Source organism: Ranitomeya imitator, chromosome 10, assembly GCF_032444005.1.
Source record: "Ranitomeya imitator isolate aRanImi1 chromosome 10, aRanImi1.pri, whole genome shotgun sequence".
Classification (NCBI taxonomy): domain Eukaryota; kingdom Metazoa; phylum Chordata; class Amphibia; order Anura; family Dendrobatidae; genus Ranitomeya; species Ranitomeya imitator.
This window is the reverse complement of record NC_091291.1, coordinates 103,562,612-103,589,917: the sequence shown is the minus strand read 5'-3', so window position 1 is coordinate 103,589,917 and position 27,306 is coordinate 103,562,612. Positions and strand designations below refer to the sequence as shown.

At 43.6% G+C, this 27,306-nt stretch overlaps 1 protein-coding gene across 1 annotated transcript in view; it reads right to left on the bottom strand.

The window, feature by feature from the left end:
- The window catches only part of NPHP4 (nephrocystin 4), a 292,383-nt gene that overhangs the window by 68,655 nt on the left and 196,422 nt on the right, over window positions 1–27,306 (bottom strand). The window contains exon 18 of the mRNA XM_069742453.1: window positions 10,112–10,292. Coding sequence (XP_069598554.1) covers window positions 10,112–10,292 — 181 coding nt within the window. The remainder of the gene's footprint in view (window positions 1–10,111; window positions 10,293–27,306) is intronic.

Below are 27,306 nucleotides of genomic sequence, written 5' to 3'. Positions count from 1 at the left end.
ATAGCAATAAAAATCTGATAAGTTCCTTTTACAAACCTGGTACCAACACTGAAAATGTCTGCCAGATGGTGCGAAACTGAAAGCAAGCAGAGATATTGTCAACAATGATGAACTAATGACAAAAGACTGACTGGCACATCCAAGCTAGTGTGAACAGGTGCATACTAGGAGCAGCCATCTCCATATACAATAAACAAAAAAAGTTGCACTCTGTAATGCTAAACATGTCAATATGAAATATGAATGGCAATACTGCTTCTGGATAATAGGAAAAAATGAGACGCTTAGCACATAATTTAGTCAATTCATGCCTGCCCAGCAACCAACGACAAGGTGGTCTCAAAACTGATGGGTCCTACGTGTCTAGTGTGAATACCTCTCTAAGACTGAAGTCTGAATTCCTGGGTAGATGTGAATACCTCTCTACAAAGTCTGATTTTTTGGGTAGGTGGGACCCTGTTGCAATGAGGAACCGTTAAAGAACGCATATTGGAAAACTATATATTTTCATTATACAAGGTCTAGGGGGGACTGCAATGTCAACCATGCCAGCTCCCTGATCTACGAAGCTCACCAGATGGTCATGTTATACATTCTGATAGGCCGCCCTAAGAATTTCTTATTAAGTGCGAATATACCGTACGTTATAAGTATCCAGAAATCCATATTCATTTCAGTATGACCTAGATTCACAAAACATTCAAATGAGAGCGGAGGATTAGCAGCCATTCATGAGTCAGGGCTTAATGCTCATGATTCCGGAGCCAGTGGGTGTAGACCGTGTGCCCAAGTGGTTCCTACAGGGCGACTGCAGACCCCATGCCTCACATGGAGTCTATGGGAACATACCCAGCCCCTTATGTATCGTGATGATAAAGGATGCTAATTTTATAGATGCAGCTTTCAGGAACTAGGTGATCTGCTCCCTCTGACATTTTCCTGGTGACAGGTTTTGGATTTTGTGCATCGCTCCCTCCATAAGCTTATCTTTCTCCTGCAGGCAATGTATGAAGAAGTACGATAATGGCAATTTAACTTTTAATATAGCTAATCTTTCTTATGAAGATTAGATGTCAGAATCATAAAGAGGTCGCATTGTTTAACTGTATATTTTAAAATCAAATACAAGCCTTGGAAGCCAATAGATAAAATATCAAGCAGGATTTCACATTCCGGGACATATACATACATGCAAATAACATTGCGTAAGTGTAAACGTAGAAGAATTGATGCAGTTTTCAAAGCAAAGGACTGTCACACCAAATATTGATCTGATTTTAGACTTCTCTTTTATTCATTCACTGAAAAATAAACAAATAACACTTCTAATTTTAAAATCACTATTAGTTTTCACCATTTTTTCCATATAAATCTCCTCACTCTGGCATGCCAGACCTGGGATGTCACTCTCCACAAGGAGAAACGTTAGCCCTTCGCTCCCAGTCTTAAGCATCTCATCTAGCCAAATCAGATCTTATACTTTGCACTGATGGAGGGCAAAATTCCGAAACACTGTGCCTCCAAATTAACATTCTAATTTGGCTTTTATCCCAAGGTTCGTTAAAGGGTCGATCTTGACTTTTAGGGGTGGCATTAGAGTTCTAGTCCTCTTCCTCTCTGAAGAGGCAATTTGCATATTTAATTTCCCAGAGGAACATGCATACCTAAAAAGTCTCCTTACTCTGACATGCCAGGCCTGGCTTGTCTCCTTCCACAAGAAGAACCCTTTCCCTTTAAATCCATAAAGGCCTAAAACGTTCTGTATTCTAAAGGTACCTTCACACTAAACGACGCTGCAGCGATCCAGACAACGATCCGGATCGCTGCAGCGTCGCTGTTTGGTCGCTGGAGAGCTGTCACACAGACAGCTCTCCAGCGACCAACAATGCCGGTAACCAGGGTAAACATCGGGTTACTAAGCGCAGGGCCGCGCTTAGTAACCCGATGTTTACCCTGGATACCATCCTAAAAGTAAAAAAAACAAACGCTTCATACTTACCTTCCGCTGTCTGTCCCCGGCGCTGTGCTTCTCTGTACTGGCTGTGAGCACAGCGGCCGGAAAGCAGAGCGGTGACGTCACTGCTCTGCTTTCCGGCCGCTGTGCTCACAGTGAGTGCAGGAAAGCACAGCGCCGAGGGACAGACAGCCGAAGGTAAAGGTACCTTCACACTAAACGATATCGCTAGCGATCCGTGACGTTGCAGCGTCCTGGCTAGCGATATCGTTTAGTTTGACAGGCAGCAGCGATCAGAATCCTGCTGTGATGTCGTTGGTCGGGGCTAGAGGGCCAGACCTTTCTTTGGTCGCTGGATCTCCCGCTGACATCGCTGAATCGGCGTGTGTGACACCGATTCAGCGATGTCTTCACTGGTAACCAGGGTAAACATCGGGTTACTAAGCGCAGGGCCGCGCTTAGTAACCCAATGTTTACCCTGGATACCATCCTAAAAGTAAAAAAAACAAACGCTACATACTTACCTTCCGCTGTCTTTCCCTCGGCGCTGTGCTTTCCTGCACTCACTGTGAGCACAGCGGCCGGAAAGCAGAGCGGTGACGTCACCGCTCTGCTTTCCGGCCGCTGTGCTCACAGCCAGTACAGAGAAGCAGAGCGCCGGGGACAGACAGGGGAAGGTAAGTATGTAGCGTTTGGTTTTTTTACTTTTAGGATGGTAACCAGGGTAAACATCGGGTTACTAAGCACGGCCCTGCGCTTAGTAACCCGATGTTTACCCTGGTTACCGGCATCGTTGGTCGCTGGAGAGCGGTCTGTGTGACAGCTCTCCAGCGACCAAACAGCGACGCTGCAGCGATCCGGATCGTTGTCTGGATCGCTGCAGCGTCGTTTAGTGTGAAGGTACCTTAAGTATGAAGCGTTTGTTTTTTTTACTTTTAGGATGGTATCCAGGGTAAACATCGGGTTACTAAGCGCGGCCCTGCGCTTAGTAACCCGATGTTTACCCTGGTTACCGGCGAAGACATCGCTGAATCGGTGTCACACACGCCGATTCAGCGATGTCAGCGGGAGAGACAGCGACCAAAGAAAGTGCTGGCCCTCTAGCCCCGACCAACGACATCACAGCAGGATTCTGATCGCTGCTGCCTGTCAAACTGAACGATATCGCTAGCGAGGACGTTGCAACCTCATGGATCGCTAGCGATATCGTTTAGTGTGAAGGTACCTTTACTCTTCAACATTCAAATTGACATTGTATGAGGCCTCCCTGAAGGCTGGGAAGATAACGAACTGCATTTCTACCATCCAATCCTTTTGTTATCAGGGAAATAAGCTGCTGCCAGAAGATGCTGCCAGAGGCTTAAGGTACCTTCACACTGAACGATATCGCTAGCGATCCGTGACGTTGCAGCGTCCTGGCTAGCGATATCGTTCAATTTGACAGGCAGCAGCGATCAGGATCCTGCTGTGATGTCGTTGATCGGCGCAGAAAGTCCAGAACTTTATTTCGTCGCTGGACTCTCCGCAGACATCGCTGAATCGGCGTGTGCGACGCCAATTCAGCGATGTCTTCACTGGTAACCAGGGTAAACATCGGGTTACTAAGCGCAGGGCCGCGCTTAGTAACCCGATGTTTACCCTGGTTACCAGCGTAAACGTAAAAAAAAAAAAAAAACTACATACTTACCTTCCGTCTGTCCCCGGCGCTGTGCTTCTCTGCACTGTGAGCGCCGGCCAGCCGGAAAGCAGAGCACAGCGGTGACGTCACCGCTGTGCTTTCCGGCTGGCGCTCACAGTCAGTGCAGAGAAGCAGAGCGCCGGGACACAGACACCGGAAGGTAAGTATGTAGTGTTTTTTTTTTTTTTTTCGTTTACGCTGGTAACCAGGGTAAACATCGGGTTACTAAGCGCGGCCCAGCGTTCAGTAACCCGATGTTTACCCTGGTTACCAGGGGACCGGCATCGTTGGTCGCTGAAGAGCTGTTTGTGTGACAGCTCTCCAGCGACCAAACAGCGACGCTGCAGCAATCGGGATCGTTGTCTGGATCGCTGCAGCGTCGCTTAATGTGACGGCACCTTAACTCGCATTCTCTTACTGAGAACACATGCATCCTCGGTCACGCCATGTAGAATAGTTGCCATCCTTAGTTTGCTTCCCAAGATCTTCAAATCATATATTTCTCAGCCACCAAAGACCTAGAGGCATAAGACAATGCCAAGGTACCTGTGTTCTGCACCTGGAAACGGCTAGGACTCCAGGGACGCAGAAATAGAAGTCTCGTACTCATGATACCATATATTTCCTTAGAATACGACTAACCTCCTTAAGATATGCCAAGAGGGGACTTAGGAGGAAATAGACAGGCGTAAAAGGCAGTAAATGTATAGCGCAGGCTTGAGTGTGTTACGGAGCACTTTGGGCTGCCGTTCCTACAACCCCTCTCGCTATGAGCACGTGACCTGAACATCATCCCGTCAGATTAATGAATAGAGCTAAAGTGATTTGCCATTAGCTCCTGCAGCCACATGCACAGGAATCTCATATTTTGGTTTCCGTAAGAGCAAACACTAATAAAGTTAATTGCCTAATAGCTCAATAAAATATAAAGAAGCTGTAATAAAAAGTAAAAACTCCACTTCTGGGAAGAGCCGCCGTAATAGCGCTTTGCTTTCACATGATGAGAAACATGAAATCCAATTCTGAGTACTGATGAAATCAGAAATTAAATTAGCTTTGTGCTTTTCTTTTTCTCTTCAAATGAATGTACAGCTCGTTATTAGACTGCACTTTCAAATTAGTGAGCATTGTGCGTAGGACTTTTATCTCTCAGCAATTAGCGCTATATGGAAAGTACAGTATAAAGAGGAAAATCAAGAGAATCCCTGTACACTCCACCACCCGCGGGGCTCAGACGGTGCAGGCTCCATGCCGAGATCAGCACCATCTATATGTCATACAAGGACAGTCAATACAGTTGTGCTAAAAAATTTACATACCCCGGCAGAATTTTGCTTTCTTGGCCTTTTTTTCAGAGAATATGAATGATAGCACCAAACCTTTTTCACCACTCATGGTTAGTGGTTGGGTGAAGCCATTTATTGTCAAACTACTGTGTTTTCTCTTTTTAAATCATGATGACAACCCACAACATCCAAATGACCATGATCAAAAGTTTACATACCTTGGTGATTTGTGCCTGATAAGTCAAGTCAGTGTGTGTGCATAAAAGCTGAGTGAGTTTCTGGAATCCAGACAGACTCTTGCATCTTTCATCCGGCCACTGACATTTCTGGATTGTGAGTCATGGGGAAAGCAAAAGAATTGCCAACTGATCTACGGGAAAAGGTAGTTGAACTGTATAACACAGGAAAGGGAAACAAAAAAATATCCAAGGAATTGATAATGCCAGTCAGCAGCGTTCAAACTGTGATTAATAAATGGAAAATCAGGGGCTCTATAAACACAACACCATGGTCAGGTAGACCAACAAAAATGTAATCTACAACTGCCAAGAAAATTGTTGGGGATGCAAAGAAAAACCCAAATAACATCAGCTGAAATACTGGACTTTCTGAAAGCTAGCGGTGTGGCTGTTTCAAGATGCACAATAAGGAGGCACTTGAAGAAAAATGGTCTGCATGGTCGAGACGCCAGAAGAATGCCATTACTGCACAAATGCCACAACTTATCTCACCTACAATATGCAAAACAGCACAGAGACAAGTCTCAAAACTTCTGGAACAAGGTAATTTTGGAGTGATGAGACCAAAATGTAACTTTTTGGCCACAACCATAAACGTTACATTTGGAAAGAGGTCAACAAGGCCTATGATGATGTGTGAGCTACAAAGGCAAAGGAAACTTGATCAAACTTGAAGGAAAGATGAACGCAGCAAGTTATCAGCAAATACTGGTGACAAATTTGCACTTATCAGCCCGGTACCTGCGCATGGGACATACTTGGACATTCCAACATGACAACTATCCAAAACACAAGGCAAAGTCGACCTGTCATTGGCTACAGCAGAGCAAAGTGAAGATTCTGGAGTGGCCATCTCAGTCTCCTGACCTCAATATCATTGAGCCACACTGGGGAGATCTCAAGTGCGCAGTTCATGCTATACAGCCCAGGAATTTATAGGAAGTAGAGGCTCTATGCCAAGAAGAGTGGGCAGCTTTACCATCTGAGAAAATAAAGAAACTCATCTACAGCTACCACAAAAGACTTCAAGCTGTCATTGATGTTAGAGGGGGCAATACACGGTATTAAGAAACGGGGTATGTGAGCTTTTGATCAGGGTCATTTGGATGTTTTGGGTTGTCATTATGATTTAAAAAGAGAAAACACAGTAGTTTGACAATAAATGGCTTCACCCAACCATTACCCACAGGTGGAGAAAAAGTTTGGTGTTATCATTCCTATTTTCTGAAAAAAGGCCAAGAAAGCAAAAATTCTGCAGGGGTATGTAAACTTTTGAACACAACTGTACATCCATCTTACAGATCCAACATTCTGTCCTGATTAGCTTCTTCAAATATCTTTATATATCTTTCTGATACAGTTCGTCCACATAGTATCTAAATGATAAAACTCGATAAGCCTGAAGAAGCGACTAGGGGAGCTAAGACCCTTACTGCATGGAACGTGTATATACAGTATGCAGTCAACTCTAGTGGTGGCTGCAGGAATCCATTGTTTTATTATTTAACCTCTTCACGACCTTTGACGTGTACTTCGGTTAAAGGTCATGTCTGCAGTTGATTCGGGATCCATCGCGGAGTTGGCATTTTTCCACGCACTTGATGGCTGAATTAATCAGGCATCAAATGCTTTTAACAGCTGCAGAAAGAGTGGTGGTTCTGTTAAAGGGCACCTGTCAGCAGGATTGTGCACAGTAACCTACAGACAGTGTCAGGTTGGCGCCGTTATACTGATTACAATAATACTTTGGTTGATGAAATCTGTCTTGTGGTTGTTTTTTAATCTTTATTTTCAGTTTTGAGTTAATGATATGTTTGTGCTCCAGGGAACGTGCACCACATGAAGACCCCCCACAGGCCGCCCTGCAGCACAAGCATATCATTAACTCACAACTGAAAATAAAGATTAAACAACAACCACAAGACGGATTTCATCAACCAAGGTAACAATGTAATCAGCATAAATGCGCCGACCTAACACTGTGTGTAGTTCAAAAGCACAACTTGTCCACCCCCCCAAAAAAAGTCCTTACACGGCCATATTGACGAAAAAAAAAAAAATTGCTCTTGGAAGAAGGGAAGGAAAAAACGAAAGCGCAAAAAATGGAAAATCATAAGGTCATAAAGAAGTTGGTCCGGTTCTGCACCCAAACAGCCAAGACTGTCATCTAGAATGAAGAGAAGTAATAAACTCACATTACAAGGACTCTGTCAGCACAGAATGACAGTTCAAACCAAACAGGCGCTCAGTGCATCATGGTTAAATACAACGTCCCTCCTGCTTGTTTTCTATCTATCCCCACCATTCTATGGCTCTATGAAACCACACCTGTCAAAGAAGCAAGGTGGGGGGGGGGGCATAAAGGAAAAAAAACAGGTGGGTAGGTATATAGAAATGATTGGCCCGCGATGAAGCACCAAAGGCGTATACTTTGAACAGTTGCTCTATTCCTTTACTTTTGTTTTCGTATTTTTCAAAGCATCACTCCCATAAAAGCTTTTATCCCCTTAATATATTGCAGTCAGCATATTATACAGCTCTGTGTACTTACAACTGCTCATTTTGCCTTTCTACCCTGATAATTCTTCTCTTCACTCTTCTCAATTTAGAAACAGGAAGTCTCTTGTCCCTGCATTTATCATTTCCCTCTTCATCTCCTGACCCTGTTTCTCCCTGCTACCCCCTGCCAGCCCTTTTGCAGCGACCCAAAACTCATACAGAGAAAATTGACCTCCTGCTTCTACATAGAGCTTAGAAGGATTCAGCTTGTCAGTTTTTAATCACATCATTTCATAGACCGAATGGGAAAGAGAAGAATTAGCTGGGTAGAAAGGCAAAATGAGCAATTGTAAGTACACAGTGCTGTAGAATATGATGATTTCAATATACAGTACAGACCAAAAGTTTGGACACACCTTCTCATTTAAAGATTTTTCTGTATTTTCATGACTATGAAAATTGTAAATTCACACTGAAGGCATCAAAACTATGAATTAACACATGTGGAATTATATACTTAACAAAAAAGTGTGAAACAACTGAAATTATGTCTTATATTCTAGGTTCTTCAAAGTAGCCACCTTTTGCTTGGATGAATGCTTTGCACACTTTTGGCATTCTCTTGATGAGCTTCAAGAGGTAGTCACCAGAAATGGTCTTCCAACAATCTTGAAGGAGTTCCCAGAGATGCTTAGCACTTGATGGCCCTTTTGCCTTCACTCTGCGGTCCAGCTTACCCCAAACCATCTCAATTGGGTTCAGGTCTGGTGACTGAGCATCCCTTCACTTTCCTTCTTGGTCAAATTGCCCTTACACAGTCTGGAGGTGTGTTTGGGGTCATTGTCATGTTGAAATATAAATGATGGTCCAAGTAAATGCAAACCAGATGGAATAGCATGCCGCTGCAAGATGCTGTGGTAGCCATGCTGGTTCAGTATGCCTTCAATTTTGAATAAATCCCCAACAGTGTCACCAGCAAAGCACCCCCACACCATCACACCTCCTCCTCCATGCTTCACGGTGGGAACCAGGCATGTAGAGTCCATCCGTTCACCTTTTCTGCGTTGCACAAAGACACGGTGGTTGGAACCAAAGATCTCAAATTTGGACTCATCAGACCAAAGCACAGATTTCCACTGGTCTAATGTCCATTCCTTGCGTTCTTTAGCCCAAACAAGTCTCTTCTGCTTGTTGCCTGTCCTTAGCAGTGGTTTCCTAGCAGCTATTTTACCATGAAGGCCTGCTGCACAAAGTCTCCTCTTAACAGTTGTTGTAGCTCTGTGTGGCATTGACTTGGTCTCTAAACTGAGCTGCTGTTAACCTGCAATTTCTGAGGCTGGTGACTTGGATAAACTTATCCTCAGAAGCAGAGGTGACTCGTGGTCTTCCTTTCCTGGGGCGGTCCTCATGTGAGCCAGTTTCTTAGTAGCGCTTGATGGTTTTTGCCACTGTACTTGGGGACACTTTCAAAGTTTTCCCAATTTTTCAGACTGACTGACCTTCATTTCTTAAAGTAATGACGGCCACTCATTTTTCTTTACTTAGCTGCTTTTTTCTTGCCATAATACAAATTCTAACAGTCTATTCAGTAGGACTATCAGCTGTGTATCCACCAGCCTTCTGCTCAACACAACTGATGGTCCAAACCCCATTTATAAGGCAAGAAATCCCACTTATTAAACCTGACAGGGCACACCTGTGAAGTGAAAACCATTTCCGGTGACTACCTCTTGAAGCTCATCAAGAGAATGCCAAGAGTGTGCAAAGCAGTCATCAAAGCAAAAGGTGGCTACTTTGAAGAACCTAGAATATAAGACATAACAAAAAAGTGTGAAACAACTGAAATTAAGTATATAATTCCACATGTGCTAATTCATAGTTTTGATGCCTTCAGTGTGAATTTACAATTTTCATAGTCATGAAAATACAGAAAAATCTTTAAATGAGAAGGCGTGTCCAAACTTTTGGTCTGTACTGTATTACGAGGATAAAACTATGATGGGAGGAGGAGGGCTTCTTTAAAAACAAAATTAAAAAGGACAGAATGCAATGGTGGCTCCCCCTAATAATCCCTAGTTTACCGTAGAGGAAGCCACCATTGGAGTGGGGGCACTACTTGTGTTTATTAGGGAGCCAACCTACGCTGATATGGATAGGGCCTTTGAATGATAGGCTTGCACTACTTGAATGAAGTCACCCTTGGATAAATACTAGATTTTTGATAGCTCCTCTTTCCCCCCTCCCTATTTGTTTGTGCGTTTTTTGATTATTATTACTGCACCATCGGTGGGTTGTTGTAATTGTTTTTAGTGAACTCTGGGTTTGTTAACCGCTTTTAATGCAGATCTAATAAGACTTATTTTTATGGGTATATGGTGACTGTGAATTTTAGGCACATATTAAGATTTACATAAAATCCACTGGAATGAGCACCATTCTCAGTGATCGGTCTTACCAATGTTCCCCATGCGCAGGTGGAGGCGGCCTTTTATAACGGTATGGACTCCTATTGGTTTGACCACTCCTTGCTTTGTGACGTCTCCGCTCATGGCCATTGTCTCCTGCTCATATTCCGTCGTGATGACTTCCAGCTCATGGGACACCTGCACGGCCGTGCGACCTTGGCGTAATAAATGCTGTAATGTAGAATGAGAGCCGTATATCAGCACAGGTCATGGGAAGAAGGCTCCTAACTGCTGGCTGCAATCTCTGATATTTATGGCATCGGCTCTTATCCTTCAACGGAATACTGCACATAAATCTGCGCACAAATCAATAAGAATAGGATCCAGTGCTACAGAATACTTCTTATGGATGCATTCCACAGAATGTCACCTGCTGCAAATGGGGGAAACAAGTGAACTTTTGGGGAAGGAGATGGTAAAATGTTATAACTGTAGATAAAGACCGGTCAGAAAGACAATAATAAAGCAGCAACTACAATCTCTATTCTTAATATAAAGTCCATACAGGCCAAATGTGCAGCTCCCAACAGACCAGTCCAATGCTAAACCTTCATTCAAGAATAGTGAGTGCAGCTCTGGAGTATAATACACAATGTAACTCAGGATCAGTAATGTAATGTATGTACACAGTGACTGCACCAGCAGAATAGTGAGTGCAGCTCTGGGGTATAATAGAGGATGTAACTCAGGATCAGTAATGTAATGTATGTACACAGTGACTGCGCCAGCAGAATAGTGAGTGCAGCTCCGGAGTATAATGCAGGATGTAACTCAGGATCAGTACAGGATCAGTAATGTATGTACACAGTGACTGCACCAGCAGAATACTGAGTGCAGTTCTGGGGTATAATACAGGATGTAACTCAGGATCAGTGCAGGATCAGTAATGTAATATATGTACACAGTGACTGCTCCAGCAGAATAGTGAGTGCAGCTCTGGAGTATAATACAGGATGTAACTCAGGATCAGTGCAGGATCAGTAATGTAATGTATGTACACAGTGACTGCACCAGCAGAATAGTGAGTGCAGCTCTGGAGTATAATACAGGATGTAACTCAGGATCAGTACAGGATCAGTAATGTAATATATGTACACAGTGACTGCACCAGCTGAATAGTGAGTGCAGCTCTGAGGTATAATACAGGATGTAACTCAGGATCAGTAATGTAATGAATGTACACAGTGACTGCACCAGCAGAATAGTGAGTGCAGCTCTGGGGTATAATACAGGATGTAACTCAGGATCAGTAATGTAATGTATGTACACAGTGACTGCACCAGCAGAATAGTGAGTGCAGCTCTGGAGTATAATACAGGATGTATTCAGGATCAGTACAGGATCAGTAATGTAATGTATGTACACAGTGACTGCACCAGCAGAATAGTGAGTGCAGCTCTGGAGTATAATATAGGATGTAACTCAGGATAGTACAGGATTAGTAATGTAATGTATGTACACAGTGACGTCACCAGCAGAATAGTGAGTGCAGCTCTGGGGTATAATACAGGATGTAACTCAGGATCAGTACAGGATCAGTAATGTAATATATGTACACAGTGACTGCACCAGCAGAATAGTGAGTGCAGCTCTGAGGTATAATACAGGATGTAACTCAGGATCAGTAATGTAATGAATGTACACAGTGACTGCACCAGCAGAATAGTGAGTGCAGCTCTGGGGTATAATACAGGATGTAACTCAGGATCAGTAATGTAATGTATGTACACAGTGACTGCACCAGCAGAATAGTGAGTGCAGCTCTGGAGTATAATACAGGATGTATTCAGGATCAGTACAGGATCAGTAATGTAATGTATGTACACAGTGACTGCACCAGCAGAATAGTGAGTGCAGCTCTGGAGTATAATATAGGATGTAACTCAGGATCAGTACAGGATTAGTAATGTAATGTATGTACACAGTGACGTCACCAGCAGAATAGTGAGTGCAGCTCTGGGGTATAATACAGGATGTAACTCAGGATCAGTACAGGATCAGTAATGTAATGTATGTACACAGTGACTGCACCAGCAGAATAGTGAGTGCAGCTCTGGAGTATAATACAGGGTGTAACTCAGGATCAGTATAGAATCAGTAATGTAATGTATGTACACAGTGCCTGCACCAGCAGAATAGTGAGTGCAGCTCTGGGGTATAATACAGGATGTAACTCAGGATCAGTACAGGATCAGTAATGTAATGTATGTACACAGTGACTGCACCAGCAGAATAGTGAGTGCAGCTCTGGGGTATAATACAGGATGTAACTCAGGATCAGTACAGGATCAGTAATGTAATGTATGTACACAGTGACTGCACCAGCGGAATAGTGAGTGCAGCTCTGGAGTATAATACAGGATGTAACTCAGGATCAGTAATGTAATGTATGTACACAGTGACTGCACCAGCAGAATAGTGAGTGCAGCTCTGGGGTATAATACAGGATGTGACTCAGGATCAGTGCAGGATCAGTAATGTTATGTATGTACACAGTGACTGCACCAGCAGAATAGTGAGTGCAGCTCTGGAGTATAATACAGGATGTAACTCAGGATCAGTAATCTAATGTATGTACACAGTGACTGCACCAGCAGAATAGTGAGTGCAGCTCTGGGGTATAATACAGGATGTAACTCAGGATCAGTACAGGATCAGTAATGTAATATATGTACACAGTGACTGCACCAGCAGAATAGTGAGTGCAGCTCTGAGGTATAATACAGGATGTAACTCAGGATCAGTAATGTAATGAATGTACACAGTGACTGCACCAGCAGAATAGTGAGTGCAGCTCTGGGGTATAATACAGGATGTAACTCAGGATCAGTAATGTAATGTATGTACACAGTGACTGCACCAGCAGAATAGTGAGTGCAGCTCTGGAGTATAATACAGGATGTATTCAGGATCAGTACAGGATCAGTAATGTAATGTATGTACACAGTGACTGCACCAGCAGAATAGTGAGTGCAGCTCTGGAGTATAATATAGGATGTAACTCAGGATCAGTACAGGATTAGTAATGTAATGTATGTACACAGTGACGTCACCAGCAGAATAGTGAGTGCAGCTCTGGGGTATAATACAGGATGTAACTCAGGATCAGTACAGGATCAGTAATGTAATGTATGTACACAGTGACTGCACCAGCAGAATAGTGAGTGCAGCTCTGGAGTATAATACAGGGTGTAACTCAGGATCAGTATAGAATCAGTAATGTAATGTATGTACACAGTGCCTGCACCAGCAGAATAGTGAGTGCAGCTCTGGGGTATAATACAGGATGTAACTCAGGATCAGTACAGGATCAGTAATGTAATGTATGTACACAGTGACTGCACCAGCAGAATAGTGAGTGCAGCTCTGGGGTATAATACAGGATGTAACTCAGGATCAGTACAGGATCAGTAATGTAATGTATGTACACAGTGACTGCACCAGCGGAATAGTGAGTGCAGCTCTGGAGTATAATACAGGATGTAACTCAGGATCAGTAATGTAATGTATGTACACAGTGACTGCACCAGCAGAATAGTGAGTGCAGCTCTGGGGTATAATACAGGATGTGACTCAGGATCAGTGCAGGATCAGTAATGTTATGTATGTACACAGTGACTGCACCAGCAGAATAGTGAGTGCAGCTCTGGAGTATAATACAGGATGTAACTCAGGATCAGTAATCTAATGTATGTACACAGTGACTGCACCAGCAGAATAGTGAGTGCAGCTCTGGGGTATAATACAGGATGTAACTCAGGATCAGTACAGGATCAGTAATGTAATGTATGTACACAGTGACTGCACCAGCAGAATAGTGAGTGCAGCTCTGGAGTATAATACAGGATGTAACTCAGGATCAGTAATGTAATGTATGTACACAGTGACTGCACCAGCAGAATAGTGAGTGCAGCTCTGGAGTATAATACAGGATGTAACTCAGGATCAGTAATCTAATGTATGTACACAGTGACTGCACCAGCAGAATAGTGAGTGCAGCTCTGGGGTATAATACAGGATGTAACTCAGGATCAGTACAGGATCAGTAATGTAATGTATGTACACAGTGACTGCACCAGCAGAATAGTGAGTGCAGCTCTGGAGTATAATACAGGATGTAACTCAGGATCAGTAATGTAATGTATGTACACAGTGACTGCACCAGCAGAATAGTGAGTGCAGCTCTGGAGTAGAATACAGGATGTAACTGAGGATCAGTACGGGAAGTAATTTTTTACGCTGTAACTTAATTATGTATGTAAACTGTAAATGATTGGTTACATTAATGATTTAATTAGTGTTCCTGTGTAATTGTGCTCCCGAAAATCTATGCAATGTATACAGCAACTATAACATTTTCCACCCCTGCACATAATTTAGATGCTGTGGTCAATGACCTTGAATGACTGCCCTTTCTTATAACATCCCTCACCCCCCACCCTACATAAAGTAGAAGATTAGACATATTTGAACGCTCAGGGGTCCATCATGTATAAGATGGCACAAACCGCAGCGTTTCACTTTGTGGCGCTGACATTTACGCTTTTCCTTTGACAGATGGGAGCCGCTGACTTTGATGTTTATCTCTCAGCTTTTAAACATTCCCTGGGTGTCTAATAACCTCCGACACCTTTTTTGATCATTTCTGGCCTTGAATTTTATGAATTGCCAGAGTTCAGTGGTAACAATTTGGTTTTCGCTCCCTTTTCCGGGGGGGTAATGTGCTGTTTCACATTTCCTTCTCATTAAAATGTCACAGACACCTACATAATTTTGTCAGTGTGAGTGACAGCTGGACGGATCGAGATCTTTTACATGTCATGAATCACTGTTGTGACGCTTATCGGAGCAGGCTGGCGAAACATTGCAAGGGAAGAGAGTAAATGTAAATCGGACAAAAAGCGGCTGAACCCTCTTCTTTCTAATTACACCGATTTATGGCCAGGATCAAGGTCCCAGGCTCGTCCAGCCGATGCAATGTCCTACACTACCCGGACCTTCCTGGGGCACGTAGTCTGGCGCTCCATACAGCCTAATACATAATGAAAAGCTCAACACCTTTTTGTCCTTTCATTTCTCGTTTTTTCAAGATCTCGGCTTGCTGTCACTTAATGGAAACACTTGGCGTTTGCAGATCAGTGCAGACCTAACGGTTGTAAACGATCAGAAGTGAGCAAGAACTAGAAAATGTGAAAGAATTGAAACACAAAGTTGCAGAACTTTCACAAAATAACGTTTCGAAGTTCTCAAGAACAGCGTGATTTAATTTGAATTTTATTGATTAATATTTGTTGCCTAGGTTGCCAACCACCACTGCAGACTAGCAGATGTGGCTGAACATGTGCAGCGCTTACAAGCTCTTTTCTACTGAGCTTGTAAGCACTCCTCTGACTTTGGATGTTAGCTCCTGGGTTGGCCAGTTCCAATGCCTGTACGCTCCTCCGATGCTGAAGAGGCAAAGGGGTCATTGCTGGTAACATTGGAAGTTCAAAGCACCTCTTTAAAGGGGTTTTCCACTACTCAGACAAACACTTCTGAATCCCCCAAGTTCCCCCCTCAGTAAAATAATAATATTTATAGTCAACTCCGATGCTACCACCGTTTAGCAGTGTCGACACTGGCTCTCTCAGGGATTGCATGACATTATGTCACGTAATCACTGCAGCCAATGAGTGTCCGCTTCACTCTCCATTCGTTCGGACAAATCAAGACTTCAAGAGAAAGTGGGAGAGCTGCCGCAGCGATCACTTCCTCCAGATGTCAATTATGTCCATAGGAAAGGAGAGTGAAGCCAGCGCTGATTGTTGGCAGAGACTGCGAGCCATTATATCACGCGATTCCTGGGAGACCCAGAGCAGACACCGCTGGAATAGTCACGGCACCAAAAGTGAGTATAAGTGTTATTATATTGGGGGGTAATACAGGGATCAGAAGAGGTTGTTTGAGTTGTTGACACCCCCTTTAATCTATCTAATCATGTAGAATATTTGGTGACTAGATAGATATAGGCCCCCGATTCATCAAGACTGTAGTTTTGTATGCCAGGCCAAATGAAGGGAGCAAAATGTGCCAAATTTATCAAGAGGCCTTAGTCCATTTGGCAGATCATAGAGCTGATAAGGCACTTATGCCAGTGTGGGGCAGAAAGTACGATCAACCTGTCAAGCATGTCTAGGTCTGGGGTAAAAATGCCAAAAGTTGTAAAATTGATGCTCAACTCTTAGTTAAACAAAAATGTTGCAACGTTTCACGCACTTTTACAACGGAAAACTGATGCCAACTGTTCGATAGGAAATGGCGATTATTTTTAAAGCCTTGTAAAAAGCACCAGTCAACATTGCTAACGTGCCCGCCGCAGTAAATACTTGCGTTCACTGTGAATTACCAATTAGGAAGCCTCGTTGTGTCCTGTGTCTGTTATTCCACCCACGAAATGTATGAATAAACGTACAACTGGGTGTTACCAGGTAGAGGCGTGTCCCTGCTCTGTCCAATCAGGGCCAGACTGGGCAGGGACGCACCTCTTTGACAAAAGGGAATGGTAAAATCCAATTGCTAATGTATTCACGCAGTGCCTGGAGGAACATTGGAGGACTGGCACATTGCCATCTCTAAGTAGCGATGCTGCAGAACAGTTCTTTCTTTGCGAGGACATGAATTTGCTGAATTGGACATGTCAGGCGAGGTGACGGGTGCTCGTTAAGCCTTAGTTCAGATGAGATTCTGGATGATTTTCTGATGAAACTGACATGAGAAGGCTCTGACCCAGGATTTCAGCAGGAAAACTGCTCTACAGAAGGTAATAGCGCAATGCTTGTTGGCTGGGAGGCGCACTCATTACCATATTCCTGCAATTTAATCTGGATAAAAGGTTACAAATACATATGACTTAGTCAGCAATTTTAACAACAGCAATTTAGTGCAGAAAGTCTAACTTTAAATGACTTCGCATTGATAAAAAAAAAAAACCATTGGAGGTAATTATGTAGAGACATATTTTGCCGGAGTGATGTTGTAGCTTGGACAAGTCCTAGCGCTGTAGAGCGGGTGGTTTGAGGACAGACGGCGGGATCTGCGTCGTGAACGGATCTGGTCTGGAGCTATGATCTGCCATGTCTCCCATGTCCATCCAACTAAGACAATATTATAATACTTCTGCAGGGAATTTATAAGCCATCTCGTGTCTCTACAGATCCATTCAGATGAGCCAAGAATCGAGAACCTGTACATCATAGCGCTCGTCCGTATCCGCGTATGTAAACATGCCGCCAATCACCCGCTGAATGAGCACAAAGGCGGACTGGATCATTCTTGCAGGTATTAAAATCATAGCATTCGGCAGCACAGGAGATGTGCTGCCGAAAATGATAATAGTCTTTGTGCACAGAATGAGGGTATTAACAACAGTCTTGTGCGCCCCTGACCAGGCTGCGAAATAGTCACTGATCACTTTTTATATAGCCGATGGGCAGTCATTTATCAGTCATGGTAGACTAAAATAAGTGGGCACCATTGCAGAAAAACCAAGGAAGAGTGACCTCTGGCACATTCAACCCAAAATTGAGGACAAAAAAGGATTTTTTTTTTACATTTTGGTACATACAGTGGGGCAAAAAAGTATTTAGTCAGTCAGCAATAGTGCAAGTTCCACCACTTAAAAAGATGAGAGGCGTCTGTAATTTACATCATAGGTAGACCTCAACTATGGGAGACAAACTGAGAAAAAAAAATCCAGAAAATCACATTGTCTGTTTTTTTATCCTTTTATTTGCATATTATGGTGGAAAATAAGTATTTGGTCAGAAACAAAATATCATCTCAATACTTTGTAATATATCCTTTGTTGGCAATGACAAAGGTCAAACGTTTTCTGTAAGTCTTCACAAGGTTGCCACACACTGTTGTTGGTATGTTGGCCCATTCCTCCATGCAGATCTCCTCTAGAGCAGTGATGTTTTTGGCTTTTCGCTTGGCAACACGGACTTTCAACTCCCTCCAAAGGTTTTCTATAGGGTTGAGATCTGGAGACTGGCTAGGCCACTCCAGAACCTTGAAATGCTTCTTACGAAGCCACTCCTTCGTTGCCCTGGCGGTGTGCTTTGGATCATTGTCATGTTGAAAGACCCAGCCACGTTTCATCTTCAATGCCCTTGCTGATGGAAGGAGGTTTGCACTCAAAATCTCACGATACATGGCCCCATTCATTCTTTCATGTACCCGGATCAGTCGTCCTGGCCCCTTTGCAGAGAAACAGCCCCAAAGCATGATGTTTCCACCACCATGCTTTACAGTAGGTATGGTGTTTGATGGTTGCAACTCAGTATTCTTTTTCCTCCAAACACGACAAGTTGTGTTTCTACCAAACAGTTCCAGTTTGGTTTCATCAGACCATAGGACATTCTCCCAAAACTCCTCTGGATCATCCAAATGCTCTCTAGCAAACTTCAGACGGGCCCGGACATGTACTGGCTTAAGCAGTGGGACACGTCTGGCACTGCAGGATCTGAGTCCATGGTGGCGTAGTGTGTTACTTATGGTAGGCCTTGTTACATTGGTCCCAGTTCTCTGCAGTTCATTCACTAGGTCCCCCCACGTGGTTCTGGGATTTTTGCTCACCGTTCTTGTGATCATTCTGACCCCACGGGGTGGGATTTTGCGTGGAGCCCCAGATCGAGGGAGATTATCAGTGGTCTTGTATGTCTTCCATTTTCTAATTATTGCTCCTACTGTTGATTTCTTCACTCCAAGCTGGTTGGCTATTGCAGATTCAGTCTTCCCAGCCTGGTGCAGGGCTACAATTTTGTTTCTGGTGTCCTTTGACAGCTCTTTGGTCTTCACCATAGTGGAGTTTGGAGTCAGACTGTTTGAGGGTGTGCACAGGTGTCTTTTTATACTGATAACAAGTTTAAACAGGCGCCATTACTACAGGTAATGAGTGGAGGAAAGAGGAGACTCTTAAAGAAGAAGTTACAGGTCTGTGAGAGCCAGAAATCTTGATTGTTTGTTTCTGACCAAATACTTATTTTCCACCATAATATGCAAATAAAATGATAAAAAAACAGACAATGTGATTTTCTGGATTTTTTTTCCTCAGTTTGTCTCCCATAGTTGAGGTCTACCTATGATGTAAATTACAGACGCCTCTCATCTTTTTAAGTGGTGGAACTTGCACTATTGCTGACTGACTAAATACTTTTTTGCCCCACTGTATCTGCAGTCTATATTGGTACATACATTGTAAATGAGTACAGCACATCGGTATATGACTACATACATCCTATATTGCAGTATACATCGAGGGCTGTAGCCTGTCGACAGGTGGCGAGCGTCAGGTTGGAGACCATTGGTATAAAAGTACATATATTTATTGTAGGTAAAAAAAATATATATATATATATATATATATATATATATATATATATATATATATATATATATATATATATATATATATAAGCACATACATGTATTGTACAGTATACAGGTACACATATCCTATTCATGTAGCTCTACCCAGATCCATATGTATATACACACATATACATCCTACTATATAATTGTCTAAGGGTCACTTCCATCTGTCTGTCCTTCTGTCTTTCTGTCACAGATATTCATTGGTCGCGGCCTCTGTCTGTCATGGAATCCAAGTCGCTGATTGGTCGTGGCAAAACGCCCACGACCATTGCCACGACCAATCAGCGACGGCCACAGTCCGGCGGCAAAATGGCCACTCTTTCCTCCCCGCAGTCAGTGCTGGCTCCATACTCCCCTCCAGTCATCCAGTCAGCCCTCACACAGGGTTAATGCCAGCGTTACCGGAGCGCGGTGTAACGCACTCCGGTTACACAGCTATTAACCCTGTGTGACCAAGTTTTTACTATTGATGATGCGTTTGCAGCATCAATAGTAAAAATATCTACTGTTACAAATAATAATTAAAAAAACAGTTATTCTCACCCTCCGACGTCGCGTCCTGTCCGCCAGCAGGTTCCGGTGCTAAGGATGCTATGGGAGAAGGACCTGTCATGACGTCACGGTCATGTGACCGCGACGTAATCAGAGGTCCTGCGCTCGTACGAACCCTGGGACCGGAAGCTGCCGCGTGCACCGCACACAGGAGCCAGGACTAAGGTGAGTATATGTTTATTTTTTATTTCATGTCACTGGCCAATATACTACATTACTGGGCAATATACTACGTGGCTGACCAATATACTACATGGCTGACCAATATACTACGTCACTGGGCAATATACTACGTGGTTGGGCAATATACTACGTGACTGGGCAATATACTACGTGACTGAGCAATATACTACGTGACTGGGCAATATACTACGAAGACATGCATATTCTAGAATACCCAATGCGTTAGAATCGGGCCACCATCTAGTATATCTATATAAATATATCTAGCTATATAATATCGATAAATATATATAGATATATGGATTTATACATATAAGATATATCACAATAAAACATGAGCTATATAGGTTTACACGTGCACATTATACAGGAAAATAAAACCTACTCTTCTCAACAAATTGCAACACCAGGAAGGAAAAGTTGGCATTGTCCACATGATCTCCAGACCAAGCTCTGGCTATCACTGTGTCCAAGACAAAAACGAGACTCATCACTTAATTCCAGCCATTGGTTTGTGTCCGGAGATTGTGGGATTAATGCCATGAAGAAGCTTTCACCAGGGAACATCAGAACAGTCCTACTCCAGGGATTTCTAACACAACAACGCCAGGCCACATGTTGCTCGGGCTACTATGAGCAGCCTGTGCGGCCTAAACGTGCTACAATGACCTGAAGTCTCCAGCCTTCCCTCCCATCTATAACAACATCAGGGACGTCACTGGTTGGTAATTATAAAGGAGCTGCCAGCAGCGGATCTTGATGATTTGTCCAAGTGCATTGAGCCCGGCAGGACATTCCTCAGACAACCATTAAGAACCTCAAGTGATACACATTTCAGCTATAAACATTAGGTAAATCATTTCCATATAGCCTCACACGAGCACCTTATAGGTATATATCTGTCCAGCACAGGTGACTACTTACATGGCGTATTGGTGCACACATCCTATATGACATTATTAGTGTATAGATGCATACATGCCACAAATATATAAGCTCATATACATACATATGGCATCGTAAGGTCAATACACCCGTCATACACTCTATGAGAAAGAAATGTAAAATTACAATGAGTTCCTGCGCTATTTGCAGGTAGCAGAGGACTTCAATGTTTATCCTCCCAGCAATGTCGTTTTTTTTATACCAGTAAAACTGTCTTTTCCTCGCTGCTTCCAACTAAATAAAAGTAATAAGAAAGGTAGAGGATCTGCACAAACCCCCGCACTTTAAGGAAAGGGATTGAGCTACGCATCCATAAAAGAGGCAGCTTTCTTCTGGTGTGGTTCATTTTTCTTACCTAAAATAGGATTTGGGTGATTCATTTCCTCCAGTCCATATAGAGATGTGAGACACGATAATTAATAGAAGGAATTAATATACGACCAGATTACAATCTCCAGGAGTATAATACACCAGAAGCAATTTCAGGACATTTTTATAGATATGTGAAGAAAAGAAACACTAACAAGACACAGATCTTGTGCCGCGTTACACAAACATGGCTGCTTTCTGCTACAACAGATTGTGCGCTGCAGTACCGGACACGGCCTGGCGACAGGTGCGGCGCCTTATCTAAAAGAAGCTGGGGGGGTTATTCTAAGCCTCTTTTAGGCTGGGACTACCCAAAGACTTTGGCCACAGTACAAGTCACACGGCCAGGCTTGGACTGGCGCACAGGAGAATCCTCCGGTGGGCCAACACCCTTCAGCTTATTCATTTACCAATCTACCCAGTTCATTGTTCTATAACTCTGTGATAGAGGATAATATCACATTTGCATGTAGCTGAAAAGTGGGGGACTGGAGTTGGTTAGTGGTGGGTTACATCACTTCATAATTCGGGTGATTAGGGTTGCAAGCAAGTCGCAAAATGTTAAAAGCAGTTGCACTTGTGCACCGTGTTTTTCGATGCCAGAGCACCTTGCAGGTCGGACCCCAATCATTAGCATTGTGCTGCAATATAGCAGAGGCATAGAACAATCTTTAACCGCGCAACTTGTCTTCCAGCCATAATCAACATCTAGCCCCAAGCTAAAAGGGACTGGCCCACAAAGATCTTCAATATTCCCTTTTAGGGCATAAGGACATCTAGGAGGTGGGGTCTTCTACTCCTGACCACCTCCAAGATCCATTAATTAAAGGGATTATACATGACGATTTCATTTTTTTACTGGACTAAGCACTAGCAGGCAAGTGGTTGTTAACTACCTGCTTGTGCCCGGAGCCGATCTCTGCCCACAGAGAGGTCACTGATCGCTCCTGACGGTAATTCTGTGGTTTCCGCTGATGTCCGCAGTCAGTGCAGCAGCTCCTCTTCCACTCGGCTCTGTTGACTGGTCACAACTGACGACATCATGCTGATGGACAGCAGCCTCCTCGCTGCTTAAATAACCGGAGCTGGCGATCAATCAGCACGACGACTGTCATCGCTCGCTGTCGACAGAGCAGCACAGAAGAGGAAGAGCTAATTTTTCGACGTGCAATAGTTGAATTGCTGGAAGGAGAAGTCGGTGACCGCTCTGAGCCGGGGCCAGTTCAAACGTTCAGGTAGTTACCTCTGCTTAGTTTTAAGGTCCAAAGTAAAAAAAAATTGTCCTGGATAAAAGGCAGTCACATAAAATTACATGAATATGTATTACTGGCCGCAAGTTACTCTGGAAATATCAGCTGATCACCAGGTATAATATATATATATATACAGTTAGGTCCATATATATTTGGACAGAGACAACATTTTTCTAATTTTGGTTATAGACATTACCACAATGAATTTTAAACAAAACAATTCAGATGCAGTTGAAGTTCAGACTTTCAGCTTTCATTTGAGGGTATTAACATTAAAATTGGATGAAGGGTTTAGGAGTTTCAGCTCCTTAACATGTGCCACCCTGTTTTTAAAGGGACCAAAAGTAATTGGACAGATTCAATAATTTTAAATTAAATGTTCATTTTAAGTACTTGGGTTGAAAACCCATTGTTGGCAATGACTGCCTGAAGTCTTGAACTCATGGACATCACCAGACGCTGTGTTTCATCCTTTTTGATGCTCTGCCAGGCCTTCACTGCGGGGTTTTCAGTTGCTGTTTGTTCGTGGGCCTTTCTGTCTGAAGTTTAGTCTTTAACAAGTGAAATGCTGCTCAATTGGGTTGAGATCAGGTGACTGACTTGGCCATTCAAGAATATTCCACTTCGTTGCTTTAATAAACTCCTGGGTTGCTTTGGCTTTATGTCTTGGGTCATTGTCCATCTGTAGTATGAAACGACGACCAATCCATTTTGCTGCATTTGGCTGGATCTGAGCACACAATATGTCTCTGAATACCTCAGAATTCATTCGGCTGCTTCTGTCCTGTGTCACATCATCAATAAACACTAGTGACCCAGTGCCTCCAAGGCTATTTCATGGGCAGGTGTGGGCAATCCCTTCGTTATGTCATTCTCAATTAAGCAGATAAAAGGCCTGGAGTTGATTTGAGGTGTGGTGCTTGCATTTGGAAGGTTTTGCTGTGAAGTAAACATGCGGTCAAAGGAGCTCTCCATGCAGGTGAAACAAGCCATCCTTAAGCTGCGAAAACAGAAAAAACCCATCCGAGAAATTGCTACAATATTAGGAGTGGCAAAATCTACAGTTTGGTACATCCTGAGAAAGAAAGAAAGCACTGGTTAACTCATCAATGCAAAAAGACCTGGGCGCCCACGGAAGACAACAGTGGTGGATGATCGCAGAATAATCTCCATGGTGAAGAGAAACCCCTTCACAACAGCCAACCAAGTGAACAACACTCTCCAGGAGGTCGGCGTATCAATATCCACATCTATCATAAAGAGAAGACTGCATGAAAGTAAATACAGAGGGTTCACTGCACGGTGCAAGCCACTCATAAGCATCAAGAATAAAAAGGCTAGACTGGACTTTGCTAACAAACATCTAAAAAAGCCAGCACAGTTCTGGAATAACATTCTTTGGACAGATGAAACCAAGATGAACCTCTACCAGAATGATGGAAAGAGAAAAGTATGGCGGAGGCGTGGTATAGCTCATGATCCAAAGCCTACCACATCATCTGTAAAACACGGCGGAGGCAGTGTGATGGCGCGGGCATGCATGGCTGCCAGTGGCACTGGGTCACTAGTGTTTATTGATGATGTGACACAGGACAGAAGCAGCCGAATGAATTCTGAGGTATTCAGAGACATACTGTGTGCTCAGATCCTGCCAAATGCAGCAAAATGGATTGGTCGTCGTTTCATACTACAGATGGACAATGACCCAAGACATAAAGCCAAAGCAACCCAGGAGTTTATTAAAGCAACGAAGTGGAATATTCTTGAATGGCCAAGTCAGTCACCTGATCTCAACCCAATTGAGCATGCATTTCACTTGTTAAAGACTAAACTTCAGACAGAAAGGCCCACAAACAATCAGCAACTGAAAACCACTGCAGTGAAGGCAGAGCATCAAAAAGGAGGAAACAAAGCGTCTGGTGATGTCCATGAGTTCAAGACTTCAGGCAGTCATTGCCAACAAAGGGTTTTCAACCCAAGTACTTAAAATGAACATTTAATTTAAAATTATTGAATCTGTCCAATTACTTTGGGTCCCTTTAAAAACAGGGTGGCACATGTTAAGGAGCTGAAACTCCTAAACCCTTCATCCAATTTTAATGTGGATACCCTCAAATGAAAGCTGAAGGTCTGAACTTCAACTGCATCTGAATTGTTTTGTTTGAAATTAATTGTGGTAATGTCTATAACCAAAATTAGAAAATTTTTGTCTCTGTCCAAATATATATGGACCTAACTGTATATACATATACATATATATATGTATATGTATATATATATATATATATATATATATATATATATGTATATATATATACAGTGCCTACAAGTAGTATTCAACCTCCGGCAGATTTAGCAGGTTTAATAAGATGCAAATAAATGTTAGGTCTCGAGTTCCCGCTTCTGCACAGGGGGAATCTCGAGCCATCTCCGCTGCGGTCTCCCATTCTTGTCCAGCCGCAGTGGAGTCTGCTCAGCAAGGACGACGGTCCCAGCGTCTTGCTCGGTCTCACTCTGTATAGAGAGTTACTGCTGCTTCTTCAGCCCCTGCCATTAAAGCCAGTGCTGGTCAGCGGCGAGTGGACTTCTCTGGGACTAAGTCCTTGTCTGCACACACTGAGCATGCCCAGGGCAAGATCTCCCGTTGGAGATCGAGGGTCATGTGCTCAGGCTCTGCAGCACGTTCCATTGGTCCTCTTGGCAGGTCTTGGAAGGGCAAAGTTTCTGTGGCCACTTCCTGTGCTGCAACTATATAAACTGCGCATGACCGCACGGCCATGCGCTAGTATACTATTATGTGGTGTGTGTGTAGATGGATGTATGTCGAAGGATAAAAGCTCCTAAGTATCCCTCCCTAGAGTTGTTGTTTGCTCGCGGATGATGGTAGCTCTCTAGCGCCCGACTAACCATCTGCACGATACACATTTCACAGCGTCCTTTTGCTGTGTCCGCCAGTACGGCGCCGTGCGCTTGCCTAGCGCTTTCCATTCCCAAGTTTGGGTGGTTAGTGGCGTCTGTCAGTGCGGCATAGCACGCACTCTTGTGCTCATATTATATTATAAAGGTTCTTTATACACCTAGTTTCGGTGTTGTGCCAGCAAGGGTCTAATCGGACTTCTATCCCAGTTGGGATTTAGTTCGCTGACTACTTGCTCGAGCTCTAAGTGTGGTACCGCGGTCCTGTGACGCTAACAGGATCGCTTTCTTCACACTGGGTGAGGTTTAACCCACGTGTGTATACTTTTGAGTACCGCCATATAGTCAGCCATTTACTAGCAGCAGGTTTTACCTGCACAGTGGACCCCGGACTGCGAACGCATCCACATCATCTTTCTTGGTGCGTTCCGCCAGTCCTAACAATAAGTTAGAACCTTCAAACTTCAAACAAGAGCAGGATTTATTAACAGATGCATAAATCTTACAAACCAAATAGTTTTGTTGCTCAGTTAAATTTTTTCTAAATTTTAAACATAAAAGTGTGGGTCAATTATTATTCAACCCCTAGGTTTAATATTTTGTGGAATAACCTTTGTCTGCAATTACAGCTAATAATCGTCTTTTATAAGACCTGATCAGGCCGGCACAGGTCTCTGGAGTTATCTTGGCCCACTCCTCCATGCAGATCTTCTCCAAGTTATCTAGGTTCTTTGGGTGTCTCATGTGGACTTTAATCTTGAGCTCCTTCCACAAGTTTTCAATTGGGTTAAGGTCAGGAGACTGACTAGGCCACTGCAACACCTTGATTTTTTGCCTCTTGAACCAGGCCTTGGTTTTCTTGGCTGTGTGCTTTGGGTCGTTGTCTTGTTGGAAGATGAAATGACGACCCATCTTAAGATCCTTGATGGAGGAGCGGAGGTTCTTGGCCAAAATCTCCAGGTAGGCCGTGCTATCCATCTTCCCATGGATGCGGACCAGATGGCCACGCCCCTTGGCTGAGAAACAGCCCCACAGCATGATGCTGCCGCCACCATGCTTGACTGTAGGGATGGTATTCTTGGGGTCGTATGCAGTGCCATCCAGTCTCCAAATGTCACGTTTGTGGTTGGCACCAAAGATCTCGATCTTGGTCTCATCAGACCAGAGAACCTTGAACCAGTCAGTCTCAGAGTCCTCCAAGTGATCATGAGCAAACTGTAGACGAGCCTTGACATGACGCTTTGAAAGTAAAGGTACCTTACGGGCTCGTCTGGAACGGAGACCATTGCGGTGGAGTACGTTACTTATGGTATTGACTGAAACCAATGTCCCCACTGCCATGAGATCTTCCCGGAGCTCCTTCCTTGTTGTCCTTGGGTTAGCCTTGACTCTTCGGACAAGCCTGGCCTCGGCATGGAAAGAAACTTTCAAAGGCTGTCCAGGCCGTGGAAGGCTAACAGTAGTTCCATAAGCCTTCCACTTCCGGATGATGCTCCCAACAGTGGAGACAGGTAGGCCCAACTCCTTGGAAAGGGTTTTGTACCCCTTGCCAG